This window comes from Mustela erminea, chromosome 3 (assembly GCF_009829155.1).
Source record: "Mustela erminea isolate mMusErm1 chromosome 3, mMusErm1.Pri, whole genome shotgun sequence".
NCBI classification, from domain to species: domain Eukaryota; kingdom Metazoa; phylum Chordata; class Mammalia; order Carnivora; family Mustelidae; genus Mustela; species Mustela erminea.
Window position 1 is genome coordinate 14,324,866 of NC_045616.1, and position 25,149 is coordinate 14,350,014.

At 46.1% G+C, this 25,149-nt stretch overlaps 1 protein-coding gene across 3 annotated transcripts in view; it reads left to right on the forward strand.

The window, feature by feature from the left end:
• Positions 1-25,149, forward strand: part of MRNIP (MRN complex interacting protein) — a 26,139-nt gene continuing 990 nt past the window's right edge. The window contains exons 1-8 of one of the 3 annotated variants that reach the window (XM_032335295.1): positions 8-174; positions 3,003-3,062; positions 8,848-8,936; positions 13,394-13,469; positions 14,591-14,745; positions 15,367-15,454; positions 16,899-16,908; positions 24,354-24,434. In XM_032335295.1, the coding sequence (XP_032191186.1) occupies positions 109-174; positions 3,003-3,062; positions 8,848-8,936; positions 13,394-13,469; positions 14,591-14,745; positions 15,367-15,454; positions 16,899-16,908; positions 24,354-24,434 (625 nt within the window). In that variant the 5' untranslated portion in view covers positions 8-108. Of the gene's footprint in view, positions 175-3,002; positions 3,063-8,847; positions 8,937-13,393; positions 13,470-14,590; positions 14,746-15,366; positions 15,455-16,898; positions 16,909-24,353; positions 25,039-25,149 lie in introns of those variants that run through there. The other 2 variants (XM_032335294.1, XM_032335296.1) reach the window with 2 other exon arrangements.

The following is a 25,149-nucleotide window of genomic DNA, read 5'->3' on the forward strand; positions in this document are numbered from 1 at the left end:
CGCGCACGCGCAGCGCGCCGGCGTCTAAAGGACCCCAAACGCGCGCGGAAGACGAAGCCGGAACGGACAGGAGTGTAGGGCGCATGCGCAGCGGCGACGGCGTCCCCAATGGTGCCCCCACAGCGGGTTCGGGTGCTGCGGTGCTGCCGCTGTTGCCTCTTCCAGGCGCACCAGGTGGGGTGGGCACCGGCCTCCCCCTCCTCCGGGTGCAGGGAGGGCGGGCAGGACTTGGCGGGGCCGCGGGGGGCCGGGCCTTCTTTGTGTTCGCGGCCGCCGGGCGCGGGCGTAGTCTCGCGTGGTTGCTTGGGTCTCCCGGACGCCCGAACTCGTGACGGTGACTGGCCCTGAGGACTGGGTTTTGCTGTCCCGCCAGAACGTCGTTCCGGGCTTTTTTTTTTTTTAAGTTTCCGGCGTGGTGGTTATAAGATGCGTAGAAACCGGGGATAATGGTTTCTGCGGAGGCGGTCTCGTGGCTTCTTGCGGATAGTTGGGGAAAGCAGGTGGAGGATAGCCCCTCCCGGAGTGGCTCGCTCTAAATTTCACTAGGAGAGGGATGACAGCTTTTGAGACTGAGACACGACTGGGCGTGCCTTGCCTGGGCGTGCCTTGCCGTCCAGCCCTTAGTTCCGTGGTGTCTCCCTCCCGGTGATGAGGGGTTGTTCCCCAGACGATGAACAACCCTCGCATGGAGCGTTTTAAACAGGATACTCGGTATTTCCAAAACGTACTGCTTCCTTGACTGTCAAGACGCAGGAGAAGGGATGTCACTTAACCTGTTTTCTCCTGGATTGCATTTCATCTTCCTGCTCGCTGTCACCTGATACTGCCGTCCAGCATTCCTACTTCTTGACAGTTCTCACTTCCCCCTGCTTACCTGCTCGTCTGCTGTGTCCTGGAAAAGGACAACATCAAACTCATTCAAAATGAGTATTTAAAAGTCAGATGCTCAGTATGCACCTGTAAGCTTGCTAAGACCCCCCAAGGGCTACCGGGGGGCTCAGAAACTGTTTTTACTTTTTTGCACTGTGCTTTAGGAGTTGAGATTCAATGGAAATCGTTTCCATTTTTCAGTTATTACACATATGTAGTGCGCATTCTCACGGTCATTTTCAGCTATGAGAAATTATTTGAAACTAAAGCGAGAAAAGAGTTAAGGGTAATTGCAGATGGGACCATTTCACACATCCCATTTAATTTCAGCACCCTCAGGATTAGGATCATTCTGGTTTTACAGAGAGGAGAATACAGAAATCCAGAGAAGTCAAGGTGTCTAATAAATGGCAGATCTAGGGCTGTGTGAGTGTAAAGATCTTGTTACCCCATACTGTCTCTCTCCAGACTCCACACCCCTAGAGCTAGCCACTTGTGTGTCCTTCCAGACCTTTTTTTTTTTTTTTTAAGTGTATTTCTTACCTCCAGATGTACCCATAGAAAGAGGTATTTTTATGGTGTTTGAAGATAGGTGCTAGAGAATCAGAAGTGCTGAATTGGCGGATATGCCCACAAAAATTTGTAGTAGGTGCTTTAGATGCTGCTGTCCTCCTTAGAATCCTTTTGGGTACTTCCCCAAGAAGACTGATTGTATTAGGATCATACTCATATTAATTTTCATAAATCAACCCAGGCATCTTGATGTTAAGCATGCAGCTTCATTCCTTTTTTTTTTTTTTTTAAGATTTTATTTATTTATTTGACAGAGAGAGATCACAAGCAGGCAGAGAGGCAGGCAGAGAAAGAGGAAGGGAAGCAGGCCCCCTGCCGAGCAGGAGAGCCGGATGTGGGACTTGATCCCAGGACCCTGAGATCACCACCCGAGCCAAAGGTAGTGGCTTAACCCACTGAGCCACCCAGGCGCCCCTCATTCCATTTTTTTTTTTTTTAAAGATTTTTTTATTTATTTGTTATAGAGAGAGAGAGAGATACAGAGCGCAAGCACAGGCAGACAGAGTGGCAGGCTAGAGGCAGAGGGAGAAGCAGGCTCCCTGCCGAGCAAGGAGCCCGATGTGGGACTCGATCCCAGGACGCTGGGATCATGACCTGAGCCGAAGGCAGCCGCTTAACCAACTGAGCCACCCAGGCGTCCCCCCTCATTCCATTTTTTTAAAGCAACTTTGAGTCCCTTGATAACACTCTTTCTTGCTATTATAAATGGACTTTCCCATTACCTTTTCTAAGTAGGTATTCACTTACGTAAAGGCTCTATTAACTTTGTATTCAGCCCGACTTTATTAAATTGTCTTACTGTTTTTAGTAGTTTTTCATTTGATTTTCTTGAGTTTTCAGGTAGAAAAATCATATCTGGGGCACCTGGGTGGCCCAGTGGTTTAAGCGTCTGTCTTCAGCTCAGGTCATGATCTCAGGGTCCTGGGATCGAGTCCCACATCAGGTTCTCTGCTCAGCGGGGAGCCTGCTTCTCCCTCCCTCTCTGCCTGCCTCTCTGCCTACTTGTGATCTCTCTCTGTCAAATAAATAAATAAAATATTTTTTAAAAATCATATCTATGACAATAATTTTTTCTTCCTCTCTGGTTTTCATACCTCATTACTTTTTCTTTCCCAATTCCATTAGCAGAAAAATAACAGCAGTTGAATAGTAATGGGGATTTTTGGCCTGTTCTTGATTTTCATGGGAGAGTTGATAGTGATTTTCCAGTTTTAGAGCTGAATGTAAGGTGTTTTTTCATGTTAAGAGAGAACCCATCTAGTTAACCTTTTCAAGAATTGAAATTAAAGGTTGTGGAAGTAGTAGAGATCTACTTGACTTTGTTGCATATGGACAGCCAGTTTTTCCAGCACCATTTATTAAATAGTCTGTTTTTTCCTCATTTCTAAAATGCCACCTTTATAATATAGTAGCTTTTAGTAGCTTTTTTTTTTTTTTTTTGCATATATGGTGATTTGTTCTTAGGCTTCTATTCTTCATTGATCTTTAAAAATCATTATGGTTCAGCTCCACCTGTTTTAAATAATCATCTAAGCCAAATTTCTTTAATTTCATTGTAGGAGAAAAAGGGTCTGAAGTGGACATGCAAAGCTTGTGGAGAGAAGCAGTCATTTTTGCGGGTGAGTCTTGAGAAACTGGGGTTCTAACAGCCATGCCAGAAAGCCATGCCAGAAACACTACAGAAGCGTGTTACTGTGGAGCCCCAGGATTCCAGTATTGGGACCAAGTTCCCTAGACATAGAACGTTCGCCCCGTGGGTTCCTGTTCCTTCAGGAAGTGAACTGGATGGAGCAGTGGCTAGAAAGTTCCCTTCATTGTTTATTCAGTTAGCAAGTATTTACTGAGCACCCTCTGTGTGCAGGCACAGGAGAAATAAGGGAAGGCCAAACTTTGTCGTTCTTGCCCTCACAGATCTGCTCACGTGGAAGAGAATCTGATGCACACACACAGGTCATTTAAAACTAGACTGAGGGGCGCCTGGGTGGCTCAGTAGGTTCAGGCATGTGCCTTCGGCTCAGGTCATGATCCCAGGGTCCTGGGATCCAGCCCCACATTGGGCTCTCTGTGAAGCAGCGAGCCTGCTTCCCTTCCTCTTTCTCTGCCTGCCTCTCTGCCTACTTGTGATCTCTCTGTCAAATAAATAAATAAAATCTTTTTAAAAATAAAAATAAATAATTAAACTAGACTGAGGAAATGCAAGGAGAAGGCAGGGCCTGTAAGGAGATGACCAGGCCATCAGACCCAGCCGGTGGGTGTGTGTCAATGCGCACAGCGTTCGAGTGAGGTGGGCACAGTCAGGAAGTGGAGGCTGGTAGGAGACACTCGAGAGAGAGTGTATGGACTGAAGGAAGCTCGGAGTAAAATCTCTCACTGAGGCCACTTCAGTCCTTTTCAGGAGAGTTCCTGTTGCGCAACCTCATCTCTTCACTACCACCAACTGTCCTGCACCGTTTGCCTCACCGACCCCCTCGCTCACCTTCTTTGGCCCTTGGTGCCACCTCTCCCGCCTCAGCTTCTCATTCTCCTCCTCCAGCCATAAGGCTTTTCCTTTCAGACCTTGAAACAGTCCAGCGCCGCACTCTCACAGCCTTTGTGCGCGTTGCTGGGGCTACCCCCAGCTCTTCTCGTTTTCCTGGTTTAGATATTATGTCCCAAGTGTGTTTACTTGAGTATCGTTTATCTCCTGGCAGTTCAAGCTTCGCTGGGTTTGTTTACTGATACACCCTCTCACATAGCACAGTGCCTGGCATGATAAGTGCTCGCCCAGTAAATATTTGTTGAATCAGAAAATGACCAAGCCCACAGTGATTGGCATTTAGGCTGATTTTCATTTTCATTGTTATGAACAGCTCTGCAGTGAAGCTTCCTACAAAGATCTCTTTCTTGATGAGACCAATTATTTCCTTAGGACAAATTCCTAGAAGTTAAATTGCTATTTCAAAGGATATCTTTTGACCAAGGTTCTTTTAGTTTCAAATAGAAAACAAAACAAAACACAAAAAGAACACTTCAGGATGGCTTCAGCAAAATTTAAAAAAAAAGGACTGGCCAGGTAAGAGGTATCTAGGAGCTTGCAAGGGAGGAGTTTCTTCCCTGAGCCCTTAAAGGACCAGCCCCAGAAACTACAAAGCTGCAGATGACGCAGGCATCATTTTTTCTTCCCCTTGTTTCCTTGCACCCAGATTCTCCCTATATCTTCCTTCCCTGTTTCCTGCCTCCTCTCCTTCCTTTCCTCTCTCTCCCCAGATAGTTCACGGTGACATACTCCACCCACAGACCACAGACTCTCACTTCAAGCCAACTAGAGTGGCTGAGTCCCAATTAATAAACTAGAAGAAGCAATCTGATCGGCTCTGTTGACCCAGATGGCCACATCTGGTCAAGCCAACTGGGATAGTGGGAGTAGGGACGAACAGGTCATTGGTCAGCAGTATAGCTGCTGAGGCCCACCCCGAAGACAAGGAGCGGGCTCGTGAGCTAGTGACTGCTGCTTGTTTTCCATGTCAGCATATATTTCCAAATTCTGGAGGGGAGCTCCTCTCACGCCTCTGTGCCTGTGCAGTTGAACCTGGCTTCCTGTAGACTAGGCCACAGTGACACACAGACAACAAAACCGTGGTAGCCTGACAGAGTTGTCTCTCTTGCTCAATCCTGGGAGGGATTGAGAGCAACAGCATGGCCATCCTTGGTGCCGTCATGCAGGGACCCAGGCCCCCTTCATCTCAAGGTCCTCTTACTCCCCAAGGCCTGTCTCCTGCTACCTGCGGCCACCAAGGGCCAAGAACAGGAAGGAGCTACATGGGAGGCTTTGAGGGGTCAGGCTTGGAAGTGGCTCACATCCCACTAGAAAGACCCTTGTCTCATGGCCACCCTTGACTGCAAGGAAGACTAGAAAACGTTGTCTAGTTTGTGCCCAGATGAGGGGAGAAGGATTTTAGCATTCGGCTGTGGTCCCTGCCATTTATGCTGGATGTCGAGTAACATCTTGCAAAGCTTTTTCATTTCGTTCTTCAGTTCCCCTCTCCCCCTCCCACTTGAACTTGCCCCAGCTGGGCTTTTATTCCCCACAGTGCAGTAAAAGGGCTCCTGTCAAAGTCAGCGGTGCTCTCCATTTGCTAAAAACGGTAGTGAGTTCTCAGGCCTCCGGGGACTTGACCTATTGGCAGCATCTGTCACAGTTTGTCATTTCCTCCCTCTCAAATACTGTGTTCACTTGGACTTCCAGTCATCCCACTCCTGGTTCTCCTGCTGTCTCTCTGGCTGGGTTTCAGTCCTCTTGGCTAGCTCTTTCTAAGCTAGCCAACTTCTCAGTTTGAGAAATGCTCTGGCTCTCAGTTTGTTGGCCTCACTCCCTTCGTGCTCTGAGAGGAGGTCATCTGACAGTTATGGGATGTCTGTCTCGGACCCCACGCCTAGCCCTGAACCTCCCATTAAGTGCTCTACTGGTTCTCAGATAGGCATCCTTTCCAAACAGAAGGCCTCACCAGCCCCCACCCGCCTGCTCTCCCACAGTCCTCCCCCTCACATATGTGTTAGTTGTTTGAGCTTAAAACCTGGAGGGTATCATTGACTCCTCTTTTTTTTTTTTTTTTTTTTTAAATACTCTTTGTCCAGTTCATCAGCAGATTTTGTCAGCTCTGCTTTGCAGATACACCCAGCCTGACCACTTGCTACTCCAGTGGTGGAGCTGCACCACTGTCGGCAATACCCCTGCCGCCTGCCCTGTTGCTGCGCACAGCCTGCCCTCAGCACTGCAGCCTCAGGTCCTGCTAAAACATGTGCAGGGCCAAGCCACTCTCCCCAGCCTTCCAGGTTAGAACAAAATCCCTGGTCCTACAGACAGGGCCAAGTGTGCCTGGTACAAAATGAGAATGGAAGGCCCCTTGTTCAAAAGCAGGAAAAAAAGCCATGAAAGGTACTAAAATAGTAAGTTTTTCCTTTCTTTCCTGGTCTCTCTTGACTACTCAATGTTTTTAATTTACTGTGGCATGTCTTCCTAAGTTAAGAAAAACCAGTATTTTAAATTATTAGCATGAGGGACGCCTGGGTGGCTCAGCTGGTTAAGCGGCTGCCTCCGGCTCAGGTCATGATCCTAGCGTCCTGGGATCGAGTCCCGCATCGGGCTCCTTGCTCAGCCGGGAGCCTGCTTCTCCCTCTGCCTCTGCCTACCACTCTGTCTGCTTGTGCTCACTCTCGCTCCTCTCCCTCTCTGACAAATAAATAAATAAAATCTTTAAAAAAAAAATTATTAGCATGAATTTTACCATTGGTATTGTGCAACACTGGTTTGGTTTTTTCTTAAGATCTTATTTATTTATTTGACAGAGATCACAAGTAGGCAGAGAGGCAGGCAGAGATAGAGGGAAGCAGGCTCCCTACTGAGTGGAGAGCCCAATGTGGGACTCATTCCCAGGACCCTGGGACCATGACCTGAGCCGAAGGCAGAGGCTTAACCCACTGAGCCACCCAGGTGCCCTGCAATACGAGTTTAAAATGCAAAGAGCATTTAGCCGTGAGCCAAATAACATAAGAGTGTTTACTGTATATGCAGGATCATCCAGATTGTCCTCCTTGGGTTTTGGATCTCATACATGCCTATGTATTTCACTGTTCCCAAAACAGTGGAAATGCTGCACAAAATTAATTCAGCTTTTTTCTACCTAATGATATGCACACATTCTGCCCACACTCCCCCTCATCAGCTCCCTGATATGTAAGGAAGGACTGAGAGGGAAAGGAACGAGGGTCTCCCTTTCTTGCCTTTTCCTTCAGTGTCATCCTTTTCAGCATCAGTGATCAGCTGTCTAGGCAAGTAACCAGAATAAGAAAAGATATGACAGGGTTCCTTGGTCATCTGTGTATGTTTAGAACACTCTTGCCTTTTATCTGCATCTGAAGCAGGTTCTTGTTCTGTGGAAAGCCTGGCTTCTCAGGCTGTGGGTGCCCCCCATACTCAGGTATAGACAGCAAACACTTAGCGTCTACGCTCAGACTCTCTGTGAACACTCCCACATGTTTGTTGTGAGTCCACTGGAATCCTGTGCTCTGGGGTCATTGAGCATGCTGTGTGCGAATGGTGCAGCAGAGAACCGTGGGGGTGCATAGCGTGTGTATCCCTGCTTACAGACGTGACCCATCGTCCCATGAGACTTCATTTAATGCAACACAAGTTCAAAGGTAAGATTATTAAGAATTTCAAATTTTAAAAAAATGTTTTCAAGATGGCAACAACAAAACAGGTCTTGTGCCCACAAAGCCAGCTTGGCCTGTGGTAGGGACTACACTAAAATCTCACCTCCTGCCATTTTCCCACTCAGCTGTAGCCATGTGGCTGCCTTATGGTTCCCCCAAAGTGCCAGGCACAGGGCCCTTGCTCTTGTGTCCTTTTCATTGCTTCTGCTGAATCCTATCCCCAGGTGCCTACATGGCTCTGGCCCTCATATTTTCCTGATGTGCGCTCAGATGTCAGCCTAGTGATCTGTTCTCTGAAAACCCTATATAAAATTGTCTGCTCTGTCTCCACTCTACCCCTTTCGTTGCCTTATTTTCCTGGGTAGTACTTCTCATCATCTGATGGCCACATAGTTACATGCTTATTGTTTGTCTCCTCGCACTAGAATGTACACTCCACGATGACAGTGATTTTTGTCCACTCCTGTATTGTATTGTCCTTACCTGGTCCAGGGGCCTGGCACATAATAAGTATGCAATAAATGTTAAACAAATGATTGCTAGGTGGGGGAAAAAAGATACTTCGTTGTATTTTTATTTATGTTCCTTTATCAGTGAATAGTAAGTATCATATTGTATGTTTATTGGTGGCTTGTGTTACTTCTATTCCAAATTTCTTGTTTATATTCAGTAACCATTTAGTGTGGGGTTTGGGGCTGAGTGTATCTTTGATAAGCAGAGTTCTGAGTGCTTTAGAAGGATAGCCAGAGGGGCGCCTGGGTGGCTCAGTCGATTAAGGGACTGCCTTCGGCTCAAGTCATGATCCCAGAGTCCTGGGATTGAGACCTGCATTGGGCTCCCAGCTCCATGGGGAGTCTGCTTCTCCCTCTGACCTTCTCCCCTCTCATGCTCTCTTGCTCACTCTCTCTCTCTCTTCAAATAAATAAATAAAATCTTTAAAAAAAAAGGACAGCCAGATAGCCCAGAACTATTAGTTCCTGAGTTTAGTTTGTAAATAAACTACAAATAAATAAATTGTAAAATAAACTATAAACTTTAGTTAGTTTGTAAATAAATCACTCCAGAAACAGTGGTCGGTCATCAGGATTTCCGCATGTTGCTTCTAGGCCTTGCAAAGTACAGCTTTCCACTTCCTGAGGTACATCACTAATGGATCTGTTTCTCAGCGTTCCATCCACGTTTCTTAAACTTACTATTTTTTTTGTTTTTCAGACTTACGGTGAGGGCTCCGGTGCTGACTGTAGACGCCATGTCCAAAAATTAAATCTGCTGCAGGGACAGATTTCAGAGATGGCATTCAGGTATAGTTGTTTAAGAAGGGCATGGTTATCTTGTCTTGGCCTGCATTCACCTTGAGTGGTTAGTGGAAGTAGAAGATGGAGAAATCCCTTAGATTTCCATGTGATGATTAGTTCCCCTGAAGGGTCTTCCCACTGAAAATAACTAAAAATGCTAACTGTAGTATTTTGAGTACCCTGATGAAATGGCAGGGAAGTAAACGAAATATCAGAAGTCAAAAATAAAGCAAAAGCCAAAGTCCAGAGAGTAAGTGCCTGAGCTACTCTGGAGTTCCCGTTTAGATGGCTAGGAAGGGTGTGGGGGACAAAGACAAGGCCTGTGGCCTGGTCAATGTGGGAGGGTCAATAGGAGACTGCCACCTAAAGCCGAGTTCCCAAAATACTACACCCTCAGTGGATGAGCAAATGAACTAGAAATACACCCTCTCAGCAATGGGGAGCATGTTGGCCTTGGCATAGGGAAGGGAACTATCTCTCTAGGAATTTATAAAAACAAGAAAGCGGTCATGTGGCTTTTCAGCCTTTTACATGCTCTGTGTGAAAAGCCTCAAGCTGAGAATTTATTTTTAAATCATCCAAGGAAGCAAAGGTAAATGCAGCACTTTTGGAGCATACATCTTCAACCCAGGCCTGAAAGAATTTCTGCTGATAAAGCTCCAGGAAGCATATACTCAGAATTAAAAAATCATTAAACACTCAAGGAGATATGTCATCATGAGTGAAAGAGAACTGAAACAACAGAAAAGTGAGACCAACAGAGACTTCAGACTACAAATGTATATTTGATACATTTAATGAGGTAAAAGATAGGGTTGATAATATAAAAAGCAAAGGACTTCAGGCCACCTGGCTGGTTCAGTCTGTAGAGCATGCAAGTCTTGATCTCAGGGTCATAAATTCAAGCCCCACATTGGGGATAGAGTGCAAAAAAAAAAAAAAAAAAAAAAAGGAAGCAAAGGACTTTTAAAAATGCCCAAGTAGGTGACAAACAACCAAAAAGAGTTTATAGAAATGAAAAGTATAAGCATTGAAATTAAAAATTAAGTGGACAGTTTTAGCATTAAATGTAGCTGAAGAGACAATCAGTGAAATGGAAGCAAAATGTGAAGAAAGTATTCACAATGCAACACAGAAATAAAAAGACGGAAAATGTGAGTTGAGAAACATGGAAGCTACAGGGAAGAGTTCCAGTGAGAGAGAATAAAGAAAGTGGGGCAGAGGCAATATTTGAAGAGAAAAGACTAGAGCCTTTTCCAGATTCATAGTCTTACATTCTTAGATTTAGGAAACAATAAATCTCAAAATGGATAACGTCATTATTTTCTTTGCAAACAACATGGTTGTATATAAGGAAATCCTAATGAACTTATACAAATGCTACTAGAGCTAATATTTTACCAAGATCACAACAAATTTAACATACGGGAGCGCATGGGTGGGTCAGTCTGTTAAGCATTTGACTTCAGCTCAGGTCACGATCTCAGGGTCCTGGGATTGAGCCCTGCATAGGGCTCCATGCTCAGCAGGGAGTTTGCTCGTCCCTCCCCTGCTCCCTGTCTCTCCCCTAACTTGTGCAGTCTCTATCTCTCTCTCCCCCTCATATAAATAAATAAAATCTAAAGAAGTCAATAGGTAGAATTAAATTATTTATATAAATGCTATGAGCAATTAGAAAAAAAAATTTTTAAGATTTTATTTGACAGAGAGAGACACAGTGAGAGAGGGAACACAGCAGGGGGAGTGGGAGAGGGAGAAGCAGGCTTCCTGCTGAGCAGAGAGTCCAATGTGGGGCTCAATCCCAGACCTGGGATCATGACCTGAACCAGACTTAACCAACTGAGCCACCCAGGCACCCCCAAAAAAAATTTTTTTTTAATATTTTATTTATTTATTTGACAGAGAGAGAGATCACAGGTAGGCAGAGAGGCAGGCAGAGAGAGAGGAGGAAGCAGGCTCCCCACCAAGGAGAGAGCCTGATGCAGGGCTTGATTCCAGGACCCTGGGATCATGACCTGAGCCAAAGGCAGAGGCTTTAACCCTCTGAGCCACCCAGGCGCCACCCCAGAAAATTATTTTTTAAATCAAATACAATTTAGAACAGCATCAAAAAATTAGATATGTAGGGATAAATATAACAAAATATATGCAGGATCTGTTCAGTAAAAACTACAAAACATTGCTGAGAGAAATTAAAGAAGAGCTAAATTAACAAAAAGATATAACATGTTCATGGATTGGAAAACTCAATATCACGAAGATTTCAGTTTATCTTAAATTGGTGGAGATAGGGGCGCCTGGGTGGCTCAGTGGGTTAAAGCCTCTGCCTTCGGCTCAGGTCATGATCCCAGGGTCCTGGGATCGAGCCTCACATTGGGCTCTCTGCTCTGCAGAGAGCCTGCTTCCTCCTCTCTCTCTTTCTCTGTCTGCCTCTCTGTACTTGTGATCTCTGTCTGTCAAATAAATAAATAAAATCTTTAAAAAAAAAAAATTGGTAGAGATACCCTAATCCAAGTCAAAATTCCAGTGGGCTTCTTCTTTTTTTTTTTTGCAAAAATTGACAAACTGATCCTATTATATAGAAATACAGTACCTCGGGGCACCTGGGTGGCTCAGTGGGTTAAGCCTCTACCTTTGGCTCGGGTTGTGGTCTCGGGGTCCTGGGATCAAGCCCCATGTTGGGCTCTCTGCTTAGCAGGGAGCCTGCTTCCCTCTCTGCCTACTTGTGATCTCTCTCTCCCTATCAAATAAATAAATAAAATCTTTAAAAAAATAAAGAAATATAGTACCTAGAATTACCAAGACAGAGCTGGAACACTTGTGCAGGCTGGTTTCAAGATCTACTATAATGCTACAGTAATTGAGACAGTGTGCCATTGGTGAAAGGCTAGACGTAGAGATAAATCAGAAGGTAAATGGATAAACAAATTACAGGTATGTTCCTGCAGTGGGATGCTACAATATTCAAAATAACAAGGGCAAATCTCAGCAACATTGCTAAGTGAGAGAAGCCAGACACAAAAGACTACATATTGTAGGGATCAGTGGTTTTCTCAGGGAGAGGAGAATTGCCTCTAAAGACACATATGAGAATTTCTGGGAGTGATGAAAACTTTCCATATGTTGTCCATTATATCTGAATTAAAATTTTTTTTCTCGATCTTAATTGGATAATAGTTTCAAAGATATAATTCATCAAGACTCATTTAACTATACACTTAAATTTTAGTGTATTTCCTACCTTAAGTTAATTTTTAAGGTTAAAAAAAATCTGCCCTTAGACACAGGAACATGATAAAATTACAGAACACAGAAGACAAAGGGAAGAGCTAAAAAGTAGCTAGAGAGAAGAGAGATTGCCTACAAAAGAACAACAGAGGCCCAACTTCTCGGTGGTAACTTTAAAGCGAAAAGACAGACTGCTGTCTTCAGACTGTTGAGAACTGTCCTTTGTTGGAGTTTGAGTCCCTGAATCAGAAAGGTGAGCAGAGGTCTGGCCGGTAGCTGGTAGGACACGGCTCAAGTGAATGCCAGAGTATCAGCCCCGTGGCCAGGTAGGTGTTGCACGTGCATGCTCCCGTTACCTCTTTATAATTGCTCTGTGAAGATCGTGGATGTCTGCGTACCAGTGGAGAAACTGAAGACCAGAGGCCCACACTCAGCCGCTCACTGGAGAGAGGCCCCGTCTGATGGTGTGATGTAACCACCCTGTCCAACGGGGCGGGGGGGGGGGGGAGGGCTTTGCTCCAGCCTCTGGCGCTGGCACAGTAAGTGTCCTCCTGGCCAGTCACGCCCCTCAGAGGCCATGGAGGCCCTGGCCCCCCACTCTCTATGTGTCGAGAGGACCCTGCTGCCCCTGGGAGGCTGGCAGAAGTCACTGTGACACACACATAATGTCTGTCCACATTCATAAGGGTAGAACTCTGAAGACATACTTTTATAACTGTGCAGCGGACACCTCCTCGCCTTTGCTAACAGGAGGGACTCTACTATAAGGCTTCCGCTGACGTTACTCTGTCCCAGACCCCCAGCAAGGCACCGGCACACGTCATCTCTTTCATCTTCAGTCACCCATGCCATCTTGTGTTTGTGGAGAGGGAACTGGGGTACACTAACAAACCCAAAGTCACACTGTCACAGTGATGGCCAGTCACTGGCAAAGCCAGGAGGCAAACATGGGTCTGTCTAGGTGACGAGTTCACCCCTTCTGCCCATGTCACCTTTCTTGTTGATGGACGGCTTGACCAGCCTAAATCTGAACAACAAATGGTCCCTCCTTGCAGGCCCTTCTAAACTGTTTGAGTATCACCAGATTACATCAAAACAACAGACATAAGATCCTAAGATCCCTAGAGCAGTCCTTGATATCCATTGTCAAGTATGCATATCCTGGCGTCCCCATCTCCTTGCCCTTCGTCTCCCGGGTCATTTCACTAAGGACACATGTATAATCTTTCACTGAGGTCTCTGGAAGAACCTGGAAATGTTGATGAAGAGGAAAATGCGGGGCCCAGGCAGGCTGAGCATGAGAGTGTGCAGGTAAGTATGTCCCAGAGGGGGTTCTCTTGTTGGTCTTTTGTGCAACAAATGCTGTCTGTAACACACACTGGTTTAAAGCTTCAGGGAACACAAAGTAAACCCATCCCTTTGGTAAGGCTGGAGACAGCCCTGTGTAGTGGTAATTACAGGACTCTGAAAAGGGCGTTGTCTTTGGCTGGGAGTTCTCTGAACTTCGCCTGAACTTCACCTGCTCGTGTTTCTTCCCTTGGCCCCGTTGCGCTCTGGGCACACCTCAGCTAGGGGAAAGATGCTGTTGCAGAGTCCCTGGCTTTCGTGTTCCCTTTCTCCAGACAGAGCCTCCCTATGGGGCTCCCATCCAGTTTTCTGCCCCAGTGCCCAGTAAAGTAGGTGCTCAGGCCATGGTGGGTGGGTGGTGTGTGTCAGAGCTTGAGTGACTGAGGAGGTGACACCATGGGTACACCCAGGGTGCCGTGGGTACACGGAACACTGTCCTGCCAGGGCCAGGGGCATGGGAACAGCTGTTGGAGGCTCCCCGCCCACCAGAGGACAAAGCCCGCCTCTGCTCACAGAATCGCGTTGGCAACGTCCTCCCTCTGCTGGCTTTCCATATTTTTATTATAAACGGGAGTGTTGCTCATACACCACTTTAACACAACAACTCTCATATAGTTGGTGTTCTGTTTCCGGTTTTGTCTGCTGAGGGACTCCATCTCACATCATCATGATGATGAGAAATCCTAGTTTCCGTCCCAGAATTTTCCTGCGTGTCGTTCCCTTGCTGTAGAGTCTGCAGTGATGCCCGATATCTACAGAATATAGTGGAGGTACTGATATTTACCCCATGATGAATGGGCATGTAGATTATTTCCAGATTTTCGCTGTGGTGAGTTTTCACTCTGATTTGTGTCACCTGGATGAGCCTTTTTGTGCTTTTGTCTTCCTTTGAAACCAGTAGGTCGGGAAGCGTGGACATTTGGAAAGTTCCTTGATGAGTCGTGTCCAGCAGCTTTCCCACGCTCTGTGCCAGTGCACAGCCCCCAGTGTGCCACAGGACGTCCATCTCCCCATTATCACCCCCCCACACACACACACACCCAGGATATGGGTCCTGAGAATAAACTTGCTTCCCAATCCTGCAGGAAAAACCCCAGTCCTCAGAGAACCGCTGGTTGAAGTATCTGGAAAAAGACTCAAAAGGGCTGGGGATGGAAGGAGGCGTGTGTTTCGAGAGCCCACCCTCGTCCAGGACAGAGAAGCCAGAGCCTTCCTTCAATACAGGCCTGCCTAAAAAAAGGTGCCAAGCTCGTCACTGATCCAGCCATTGTCCTGTCCCCACGGTGCCTCACAGGGAGTGACGAGTGGCCTCTGGCGGTCAGCAGCGTGGAGCAGCCTGGAGGGAGGTGCCGTCACCCCCAAGCCCTTCTTGGCCTTGCGGGGTCCCAGGTGCTGCCGTGTGGTGGTCAGGGTTGGGTAGGATGCCAGCACGGGCGCCTTTTATGGCGCTCACATCCTTGTGACTACACACAAAGTGCAGTGTGGCCAGGGTGGATTGTGGTTCTGGGAGCTTGTAGCCTACAGTGGGGAAGATCTGACCTTTTGTAGGTCTGTGCTCCTCTAGTTTCCATGAGTCTTTGGAGTCAGTACCTGGTCTAGAGCCAGGGTTGCCCCTACAGGGCAAGTGATATTGGGAGTTAGATTCCAGTTCAAAGTAAGAACTTCCTAGCAACTACAAGCTCTAGGGCAGAGAAGTGGGCTGCCTTGGGTGTCATCGGGCAGCCTGCTCTTGGCAGCCGAGCAGAAGTTGAGCAGCCACCTGGGTGGGAAGCTATTTGGGAGGACAGGCCCCTACTTGTGCTGGGATGACCCCAAGTATGGTGACAGGACTGGATTCTTGACAGTGCTTTCTCTCCACCAGGAAATGGAGCCAGAGCACAGTCCAACCTCCACCCAGCCCTGATGTCCAGAGCCTGGGTGATTCTGAGGTTACCTTGGAGCCCCAGAAGGTCAGTGATTGAGGACAGTGTTTCTCTTCTGGTCCCAGTAACCATGAAACACACATAGAATTGCTAACTACCCAAATGTTGTCTGCTCTGACTTAAGCCATCCTCGTTCTCTGGCCTGACCATGTCCCTGCCATGCCCAGTCTCAGTGATGTGAGCTCCTGGGCACAAGGACAGCTTGTTGCCTTGGAATCAACCAAGTTTGAGCAGTAGGGCTTTTGAGTCAGGACCATTCTTTTCCCTTGATGTGCCAGGGCGGGTCTTTGTCTGACTGTCCAGCATAGGACCTGCCCCGGACTTCTGAAGAACGGTTCTCAGCCTCATTGTCACCTACCCAGGTGGTCCTTGCGCATCGAGGTGCTGTCCTCACCTAGGATCTGCTCTTTTTGTTTGTTTGTTTTTTAATTTAACAGAGATCGCAAGTAGGCAGAGAGAGAGGAGAAAGCAGGCTCCCTGCTGAGCAGAAAGCCCAGTTCAGGGCTCGATTCCAGGACCCTGAGATCATGACCTGAGCTGAAGGCAGAGGCTTTAACCCACTGAGGCACCCAGGCGCCCCCCCCCATCTTGTTTTTATTTTCATTTTTTGAAGTATGGTTGACAGATGATGGTATCTTACTTCCAGGGGCACAACACAGTGATCTGGCAGTTTAGTACTTGAGTCCGTGCTCACCAGGCCAATCATCGTCTGTCAGCACACGCTGTTACAATATTACTGACTCTATGCCCTATGCTATATTTTTCATCTCCTCCCTTATTTTTTACCAGAAGTTTGTACCACTCAATACCCTTCATTGTTTTGCCCATCCCTTCGTCCCCTTCCCCTTGGGCCACCACCAGTTCTCTGTACTTATGAGTACTTCTTTTTTTTTTTTTTAATTTTATTTATTTATCTGACAGACAGAGATCACAAGTAGGCAGAGAGGCAGAGAGAGAGGAGGAAGCAGTGTCCCTGCTGAGCAGAGAGCCCGATGTGGGGCTCAGATCCCAGGACGCTGGGACCATGACCTGAGCTGAAGGCAGAGGCTTTAACCCACCGAGCCACCCAGGCGCCCCTATGAGTACTTCTTTATGCCTGAGTAATATTCCATTATGTAGGTACACACCACATCTTCTTTTTCCATTCACCCATCAGTGGACACTTGAGCTGCGTCCCTATCTTGGCTGTTGTAAATAATGCTGCAGCAAACATAGGGGTGCATAGATCTTTTCAAACTAGTATTATTGCTCTCATGGGTAATGAAATTACTGGATCATATGATTTTCTATTTTTAATTTTTGGAAGAAATTCCATACAGTTTTCCACAATGGCTACACCAATGTACATTTCCACCAACACTGCACAAGAGTTCCCTTTCTCCACATCTTCCCCAATACTTGTTATTTCTTGTCTTTTTGGTGCTACCCATTCTGACAGGTGTGAGGATAATCTCGTGGTTTTGATTTGCAGTTCCCTGATGGTGAGTGATGTTGAGTATCTTTTCATGTGTCTGTTACCTATCTGTATCTCTTTGGGAAAATGTCTGTTCAGGTCCTCTGCCCATTTTTTTATTTAATTGGATTATTTGGGGCTTTGGTGTTTATAAGTTCTTTATATATTAAGGATGTTTTCAGGTACATTGTAAATATCTTTTTCCATTCATTTTGTTAATGGCTTCATTATGCTTCACTTCACTATGCAAAAGCTTTTTATTTTTATGTACTCCCAGTATTTTGTTTTTGCTTTTGTTTGCCTTGTCCGAGAAGACATAACCATAAATATGTTGCTAAGGCTAATGTCCAGCAGCTTACTGGCTATGTTTTCTTTTAGGAGTTTCATGGTTGCATTTCTCACATTTAGGTCTTTAATCCATTTTGAATTTATTTTCTCATATTGTGTAAGAAAGCAGTCCCGTTTTCTCACCACCTTCCATTGAAGAGACTCTCTTTGGCCCATTGTATATTCTTGCCTCTTTCATCCTTTATTATCTGGCCATAAAATTGTGGGTTTAATTCTGAACTTTCTATTATGTTCCATTGATCTATGTGTCAGTTTTTTATGCCAGTACCATACTGTTTTGATTATGATACCTTTGTACTATATCTTGAAATCCAGGATAGGTTTTTTTCTTTCTCAAGTTTGTTTTTGCTATTCAAGGTCTTTTGGATTCCATACAAATTTAAGGATTATCTGTTCTAGTTCTGTGAAAAATAGTATTGGTATTTTCTTGTGGATTGCACTGAATTTCATAGAATGCTTAGGGTAGTATGGACATTTTAACTATATTGGCCCTTCCCATCCATGAGCATGGTTTATCTTTCCATTTGTTTCTGTCATCTTCAGTTTCTTTCATCAGCATCTTAGTTTTCAGAGTATAGACCTTTCACCTCCTTGGTTAAATTTATTCCTAAGTATTTTACTCTTTTTTAAAAAATTAATTAATTTATTTGAGAGAGGCAATAGCAAGTGAGAACACGAGGTGGGTGGGGAGAGGGAAAAGCAGGCTCCCTGCCCAGTGCAGGAATTGATCCCAGGATCCTGGGATCATGACCTGAGCCAAAGGCAGACGCTTAACCAAGTGAGCCAGGCCTCCCTTTTTGTTTTTTATTTTTGTTTTTTTTTTCTTTTTGCTATTTCGTTATTAGTGTATAGAAACACAACAGATTTCTGTATATTCATTTTGTAACTTCACTGAATTCATTTATCAGTTCTAGAAGTTTTTAGGTGGAATCCTTAGGGTTCTCTGTATAAAGTATCATGTCACCTGTAAATAGGGAATTTACTTCTTCCTTACCAATTCGGATGCCTTTTATTTCTTTTCCTTGTCTGACTGCTGTGATAAGACTTCTAGTATTGTGTTGGATAGAAGTAGTGAGAGTGGACATCCTTGTCTTGTTCCTGAGTTCTTAGAGGAAACGCTTTCACTTTTGTGCCATTTGGTATGGTGTTAACTATGGATTTGACTTCTGTGGCTGTTATTATGTTGAAGTATGTTTCCTCTAAACCCATTTTGAGAGTTGTTTTTGGTTTTGGGTTTTTGTTTTTGTTTTTTGTTTTTTTTATCCTGAGTAGATGCTGTATTTGGACAGATGCTTTTTATGCATCTGTTGTGGTAACTATATGGTTAGTCTTGTTGATGTGACGTGTCCCATTGATTTGCAAATATTAAACGACACTGGTATAACTGTAATCAATCCTGCTCGATTGTGCTGAATGGTCCTTCTAACATGTTGCTGAATTTGGGTTACTTAAATTTTGTTGACGATTTTTGCATCTATGTTCATCAGAGATTTTGGTCCATAATTTTCTTTTTACATAGTGCCTTTTCTGGTTTTGGTATTAGGGTGATGCTGGTAGAAGGGTCATAAAATGAATTTAGAAATTTTCTTTCCTCTTCTATTTTTTGGAGTAGTGTAAAGAAAATAAGTATTAAGTCTTTAAATTTTGCTGGAATTCACCTGTGAAGCCTTCTGATCCTGGACTTTGGTTTGTTGGGAATTTTTTTTTGTTACAAATTCTATTTCATCACTACTAATTGGTCTGTTCAAATTTTCTATTTCTTCCTGATTCATTTTTGAAAGATTTGTTTCTAGGAATTTATGTAATGCTTCTAGGCTGTCCAACTTGTTGTCATATAATTTTTTAATGGTAGTCTCAGAGTCTTGTGTTTCTGTCATGATGGTTGCTACCTCTCCTCTTTCATTTCTGATCTTACGTATTTGAGTTTACTTGATGAGTCTAGCTAAAGATGTACCACTTTTATTTTTCAGAGAACCAGCTCTTGGTTTCACTTGTCTTTCCTGTATGTGTTCTTAGTCTCTTTTTCCTTTATTGCTGCTCTGTTCTTGAGTCCTTCCTTCTACTAACTTTGGGCTTTGTTCTTTTTCTTTCTAGTTCCTTTAGGTGTAAGATTAGATTATTTGAGATGTTTATCATTCTCCTTTTTTAAAAGACTGTATTATATATTTGAGAGAGACCATGGAACAGGGGCAGATGGAGAGGGAGAAGCAGGCTCCTCACTGAGCAGAGAGCATGATGCGAGGCTCCATCCCAGGACCCTGGGATCATGACCTGAGCTGAAGGCAGATGCTTAGCTGACTGGGCCACCCAGGCATCTCCTCATATTTTTATTATTTTTGAGGGAGGCCTGTATTGCTATAAACTTCCATCTTAAAACTGATTTTCCTGCATCGTAAAGATTTTGGACCATTGTGTTTCATTTTCTTTTCTCTCCGTGTATTTTTTTTTTTTCCTCTTTAATTTCATGGTTGAGCCACTGGTTGTTCAGTAACATGTTGTTAGCCTCCATATGTTTGTGTTTTTTCCAGTTCTTTTCTGGTCATTGATTTTAGTTTTATAGAGTGTGGTTGGAAAAGATGTTTGATGTGATGTCAATCTTCTTAAATTTATTGAGACTTGTTTCATAGCCTAACATGTGACCTCTCCTGGAGATAGTTCCTTGTATACTTGAAAAGAATACGTATTCTGCTTTTCTTATATGGAATGTTCTGTATGTATCTGCTAAGTACATCTGTGTCTTTCAAAGCCACCATTTCCTTATTGATTTTCCATGTGCATGATCGATGTAATAGAGGCATTAAAGTCCCCTACAATTGTTCTATTACTGTCAACTTCTCCCCTTCGTCTGTTAATACTTATGGGTTTAGGTGTTCCTCTGATATTGGGTGCATGGATACTTAGAGCTGTTACACCCTTTTGTTGGGCTGATCCCTTTATCACTGTAATGCCCGTACAGTCCTTAAGTCTACTTTTTCTGATGAAATATTGCTACCGCAGCTTTCTTTTCACTTCCATTTGCATGGTGTATCTTTTCCTGTCCCTTCACTTTGTCTGTCTTTAGGTCTGAAGTGACTCTTGTAGGCAGCACATAGATGGGTCTTGCCTTTTTATCCATTCAGTCACCCCATACCTTTTGACTGGAGCTCTGAGACAATTTAAGATAATCATTGATAGTGTTTGTTTACTGCCATTTTGTTATTCCTGGTTGTTTTCATGGTTCTTCTCTGTTCCTTTCCTTAGTGTTGTGCTTAGGTTCCTTTCTATTCTTTGTGCATCTGTCATAGCTTTTTTTTTTCTTCTTTTTAGGATTTTTATTTATTTTACAGAGAGAGTGTCGGAGGGCGGGGGCAGAGGGAGAGAGAATCTCGAGCCGACTCCCTGCTGAGGGTGGTGGAGCCCAACACGGTGCTCAGTCCCAAACCCTGCCCTCACCACCTGAGCCGGAATCAAGAGCTGGGCACTTAACCTGAGTAACCCAGGCGCCCCAGTTTTTTGTAGTTTTTTTAAACTATCCTAGATTTTTGATTTGTGATTACCGTTGGGTTCATACGGAACAAGAGTTGTACATATCACAGTCTGTATTAAGTTAATGGCTGCTTAAGTTCAAACACATTCTAAGAGCCATACTTAGATATGGCTCTTAGCCATACTGAGCCCCTCCACACTTTATGTATATATTTTATATCTTTCTTGTGTGTGTGCCTTGACTACTATCCGTAGATATCATTGATTTTACTACTTTTGCATTTTAATCTCCATAGGGGCTTTATAAGTGATTAACCCACTACCTTTCCTAGATGTTTGCTTTCCCCTGTCAGATTTTTTCCCTTCATAATTTTCTTCCACTTATGGGCTTTTCTTTCTTGTTAAAGTTCCTTTAATATTTCTTGTAAAGGTTGATTTAGTGGTGATCCTTTGAATTTTGTCTGGGGAACTGTTTAGCATGTTTAAAATTCTGAATGACAGCCTTACCAGGTAGAATATTACTGACTGTGGGTTTTTCCTTTCAAGCACTTTGAGTGTGTCATGCCACTCTTTTCTGGCCTGCAGAGTTTCTGCTGAAAATCAGCATATAGTCTTATGGCGTTTCCCTTGTATGTATGTTTGCTTTGCTCTGATTGCTTTTAAGATCTTCTCTTTGAGGGGCACCTGGGTGGCTCAGCAGGTTAAGCCTCTGCCTTCAGCTCAGGTCATAATCTCAGGGTCCTGGGATGGAGCCCCGCATTGGGCTCTCTGCTCAGCAGGGGGCCTGCTTCCCCCCTCTCTGCCTGCCTCTCTGCCTACTTGTGATCTCTCTCTGTCAAATAAATAGAATCTTAAAAAAAAGAAAAAATCTTCTCTTTGATTTTGCCATCTTCATTATGTCCTGTGTAGGAATCCTGTTTGGGGCTTTCTGTGCTTCCTAGTCCTGCTATCTGTTTCCTTCCCCAGATTAGGGAGGATTTTAGCTATTGTTTCTTCAGATAAATTTTCTGCTGCGTCTTTCTTCTTCTTTTGAGACCCCTGGAATGTGAATGCTGTGAAGTTTGCGGATATCTTAGAGATCCTCTCATCTGGTCTCATTTTTCATTATTTTTGCTGTTCAGCATGGTACTTTCCACGATCCTGTCTTCCAGGTCGCTGAATCGGTCTTCCGCAACTTCTAATCTGCCACCAATTCCTTCTGGTGTATTTTTTATCATTTTTATCTCTTTGTTGACAGTCTCAGAGTTTACCCACTTACCTTTCAAGTTCAGCAACCATTTCTTACCATTGTTTTGAACTGTTTATCCAGCATATTGCTTATTTCCATTTTGTTTAGCTCTTCTTCTGTAATTTTGTCCCATTCTCTCATTTGGGACATGGTCCTCTGTCTCCTCATTTTGTCTGATTCTATTTGTTTCTATAGATTAGGTAGGTCAGCTGTCTCCTGCTCTTGCAAATAGTGGCTTCATGGAGAAGCGTTCCTGTGCTGCTCTGTAGCACAGTCCCGCACGGTCAGCAGAACCATGCCGTGGTGCTAGGGGTGTCCCCTGTGAGCGGTGTGCCCCTGTTGTGTCTGAACTGTGGCCGCTATGGGCATGCTTGCAGGTGGGGCTGGCCGCAGTACCCTGATTCCCTGCTGCAGCTACACAGGCATGGTCTGTTCCCGGCCCCTTAGACGCCCAGCCGCAGCCACCAGGGGTTCTCAGGAGCAGGTCCTGAGTCAGCCCCACAATAGCGGTGGGGGCAGTAGAGCACCGGGCTTGCCCCCTTCATAGCTAGCCAGGAGGGCAGGCTGGCACACTGGTCCCTGCCCCCACCCCCAGGGCAGGAGCCACTCTGCAGGCAGGGAGGTTGGGTGGAACAAGACCGAAGGGGTGCTGGAGCAGAGCGCCCGCCTGGAGCTGGCACGGGGATGGAGCTGGCTCCCGCGAGCACCCACTCGTCCAGGCTGGGGGAGGGCAAGTGAAATACCCACCCCCAGTACTGTTATTCCAGAGGAAACCTGTAGCTCCCTAGCCTGCCAACACACATCCTAAAATTAGTCATTAAGCCTTCACATGCATACCAGGTGCTTTTTCTGACTGCTATTTCCGTGCGGTGTTGGGCTGGGCTCTTCAGCATGTTGGGTTTTTTGTTCTTGTTTTTTTAAGATTTTATTCATTTGACAGATCACAAATAGGCAGAGAGGCAGCAGAGAGAGAGGAAGGGAAGCAGGCTCCCCACCGAGCAGAGAGCCTGATGCAGGACTCGATCCCAGGACCCTGAGATCATGACCTGAGCTGAAGGCAGAGGCTTAACCCACTGAGCCACCCTGGTGCCCCAGCATGTTGGCTTTTTAAGGGCAGGGACTTAGTGTCCTGTCACCCTCCAGCTCTGGGTGTTAGGCCCCAGATTTTCAAAGCCAGATGTGATGCAGGGACTGGTTTGCCCAGTGCAGGTCCCCAAGGCCGGGGATGCCCAGTGTGGGGTCTGACCCCATGTTCTCGGAGCTTGTGAGGCCCTTCCCGTCTGTGGCCAGTCACTCCAGGGGTTTGGTTCCTGACCACACATCCACCCCTCCTACCGTTTGTGATGTGACCTTGCTACAGCCAGCTGTGGACAGTCAGTCCTGCTGCCTTCACAGCATCTTCAGTTAGTTGCAATATGTGCAGTTGTTGCGTCGGTGTGTCTGTGGTAGGAGGTAAGCTCAGGGTCCTCCTGTCCTGCACCCCACACTGCCATCCCCACACCGCTGCTCATTCTAGAGGCTTCCCTCCTGGCAGGCCAGACCCCACTGTACATTTAAGGCCGCAGAATGCAGGCTCAGCTATTGTCTCACAGGAGTCACAGGCACAGAGGCCAAGGCTCTCTGCTGGGCATTGGTCTCTGCCATCCCCCAACAAGGCCACGGCCAGCCTGTCCAGCTTCAACTGTTAGTGCAAAGGTCAGACTTTGATGTTGCCTCTAGCTGTGTGGCCCTGAAGCTCTGAGTAATAGAATAATGGCAGTTACTGATGGGCCAGGCCCAAGATTAACGTTCAACTGCATTCTTACAGGGAAGGCTCACACGGGCACAGTTTGTTTTGAAGGAGAAGAACTCAGGCTGCGCCATAGTTGAGCAGAGTCCTGGCAGGTCAGGGGCACTGCATCTGGAACAGCACCACGAGCCTCTTCCACACCACCCTGGGGTTGTGATGCAGGGTCTTGCCTGTCATTGTCAGGACCCGGTGCTGCGGTTGCTTCCTCCTGGGGTCCTCTGCAGCCACTTCCACAGCTCCAAACCCTCCCCATGGTTCTGGAGACTTTCCCATCTGCCTGGCACTGAGCAGACAGGACAGAAGCTCTTCCACCCTTCCTAGATGGTCTCAGGCACCTGATTCTAAGGCTTCCGTGGGAATATTCTCTTGAGGAAAGCCCAGTCATGGAATCTGGCAGAGGTGGTGAGGGCATTCGTTTGCCCTGCTTTGCTAATCCACCAGATGAGAGCAGGTCCCCAGCCTGCCGGCCCGAGCAGGGAAAATAGGTAGAACAGAGAGTGAGACGTGTGGGAGCCCCGAGGCGGAGAGGAGAAAGCAGCAGTGCAGGCGTGGGGATCGTTCCCTCCCCTCCCTTGGTCTTGCCAGGCCCCTGGCACTTGTTTGGAATAGTGGACATGGTTCTCTCCTGTCATTTCCATTGCAGGACGAAGCTGGCCTGGCCGGGAAGGTCAAAGAAGGCGGCAGCCACAAGGACAGGGGAACTGGGGAGCTTTCTGTTCCTCGGGTGGGTCCTCCACGTCTGGCTCCACAAGTCAGAGTTACATCTTCCAAGTGGGAACGATTCCTTCTGCCACCTGGAAATGGCCCACGTGCAGACATGGAGCCCTCATTGGCCCTACAGAGAGACCCCAAGCATGCTGAGGCAGCACTGGCTGAGCAGGGGAACCTATGGGTCCAGACCCCAAGGGAAGTGCACCCCAGCAGGCCACTTGGTGCACCCAGACTTCCCTGGCCTGCATATACTTTCACGTCGGGGTCTCAGAGGCCCTGTGTAAAGCCTTCCAGACAACCACAGGACACTGGTCCTCTGGCAAAGGGCAGTCCCTTGGTCACAGGGGGACAGGAGCCCCCACTTGTGCAACTATGTGACCTTTTTAAAACTGGTGAGGACTTTGAGGATGATCTGTGAAGTGACTTAAACAAGGTTACCCACCCAGACACATGTTACATGAGCCCTTATCCCCTGGACCTCGTGCCCACTGTCCAAAAAAAAAAAAAAAAAAAAATTAGCTTCTAAATAGGATGGGAGGGGCAGTACCTGGGAGGCTCAGTTGGTAAAGTCTGTGCTTTCAGCTCAGGTCATGATCTCAGGGTCCTGGGGTCGAGTCCTGCATCTGGCTCCCTGCCTGGGGGTTGAGGGGGGCAGGGAAGGGAGAGTCTGCTTCTCCTTCTGCCCCTCCCCTTGCTCATGCTTCCATCCCTCCCTCCCTCTCACTTTC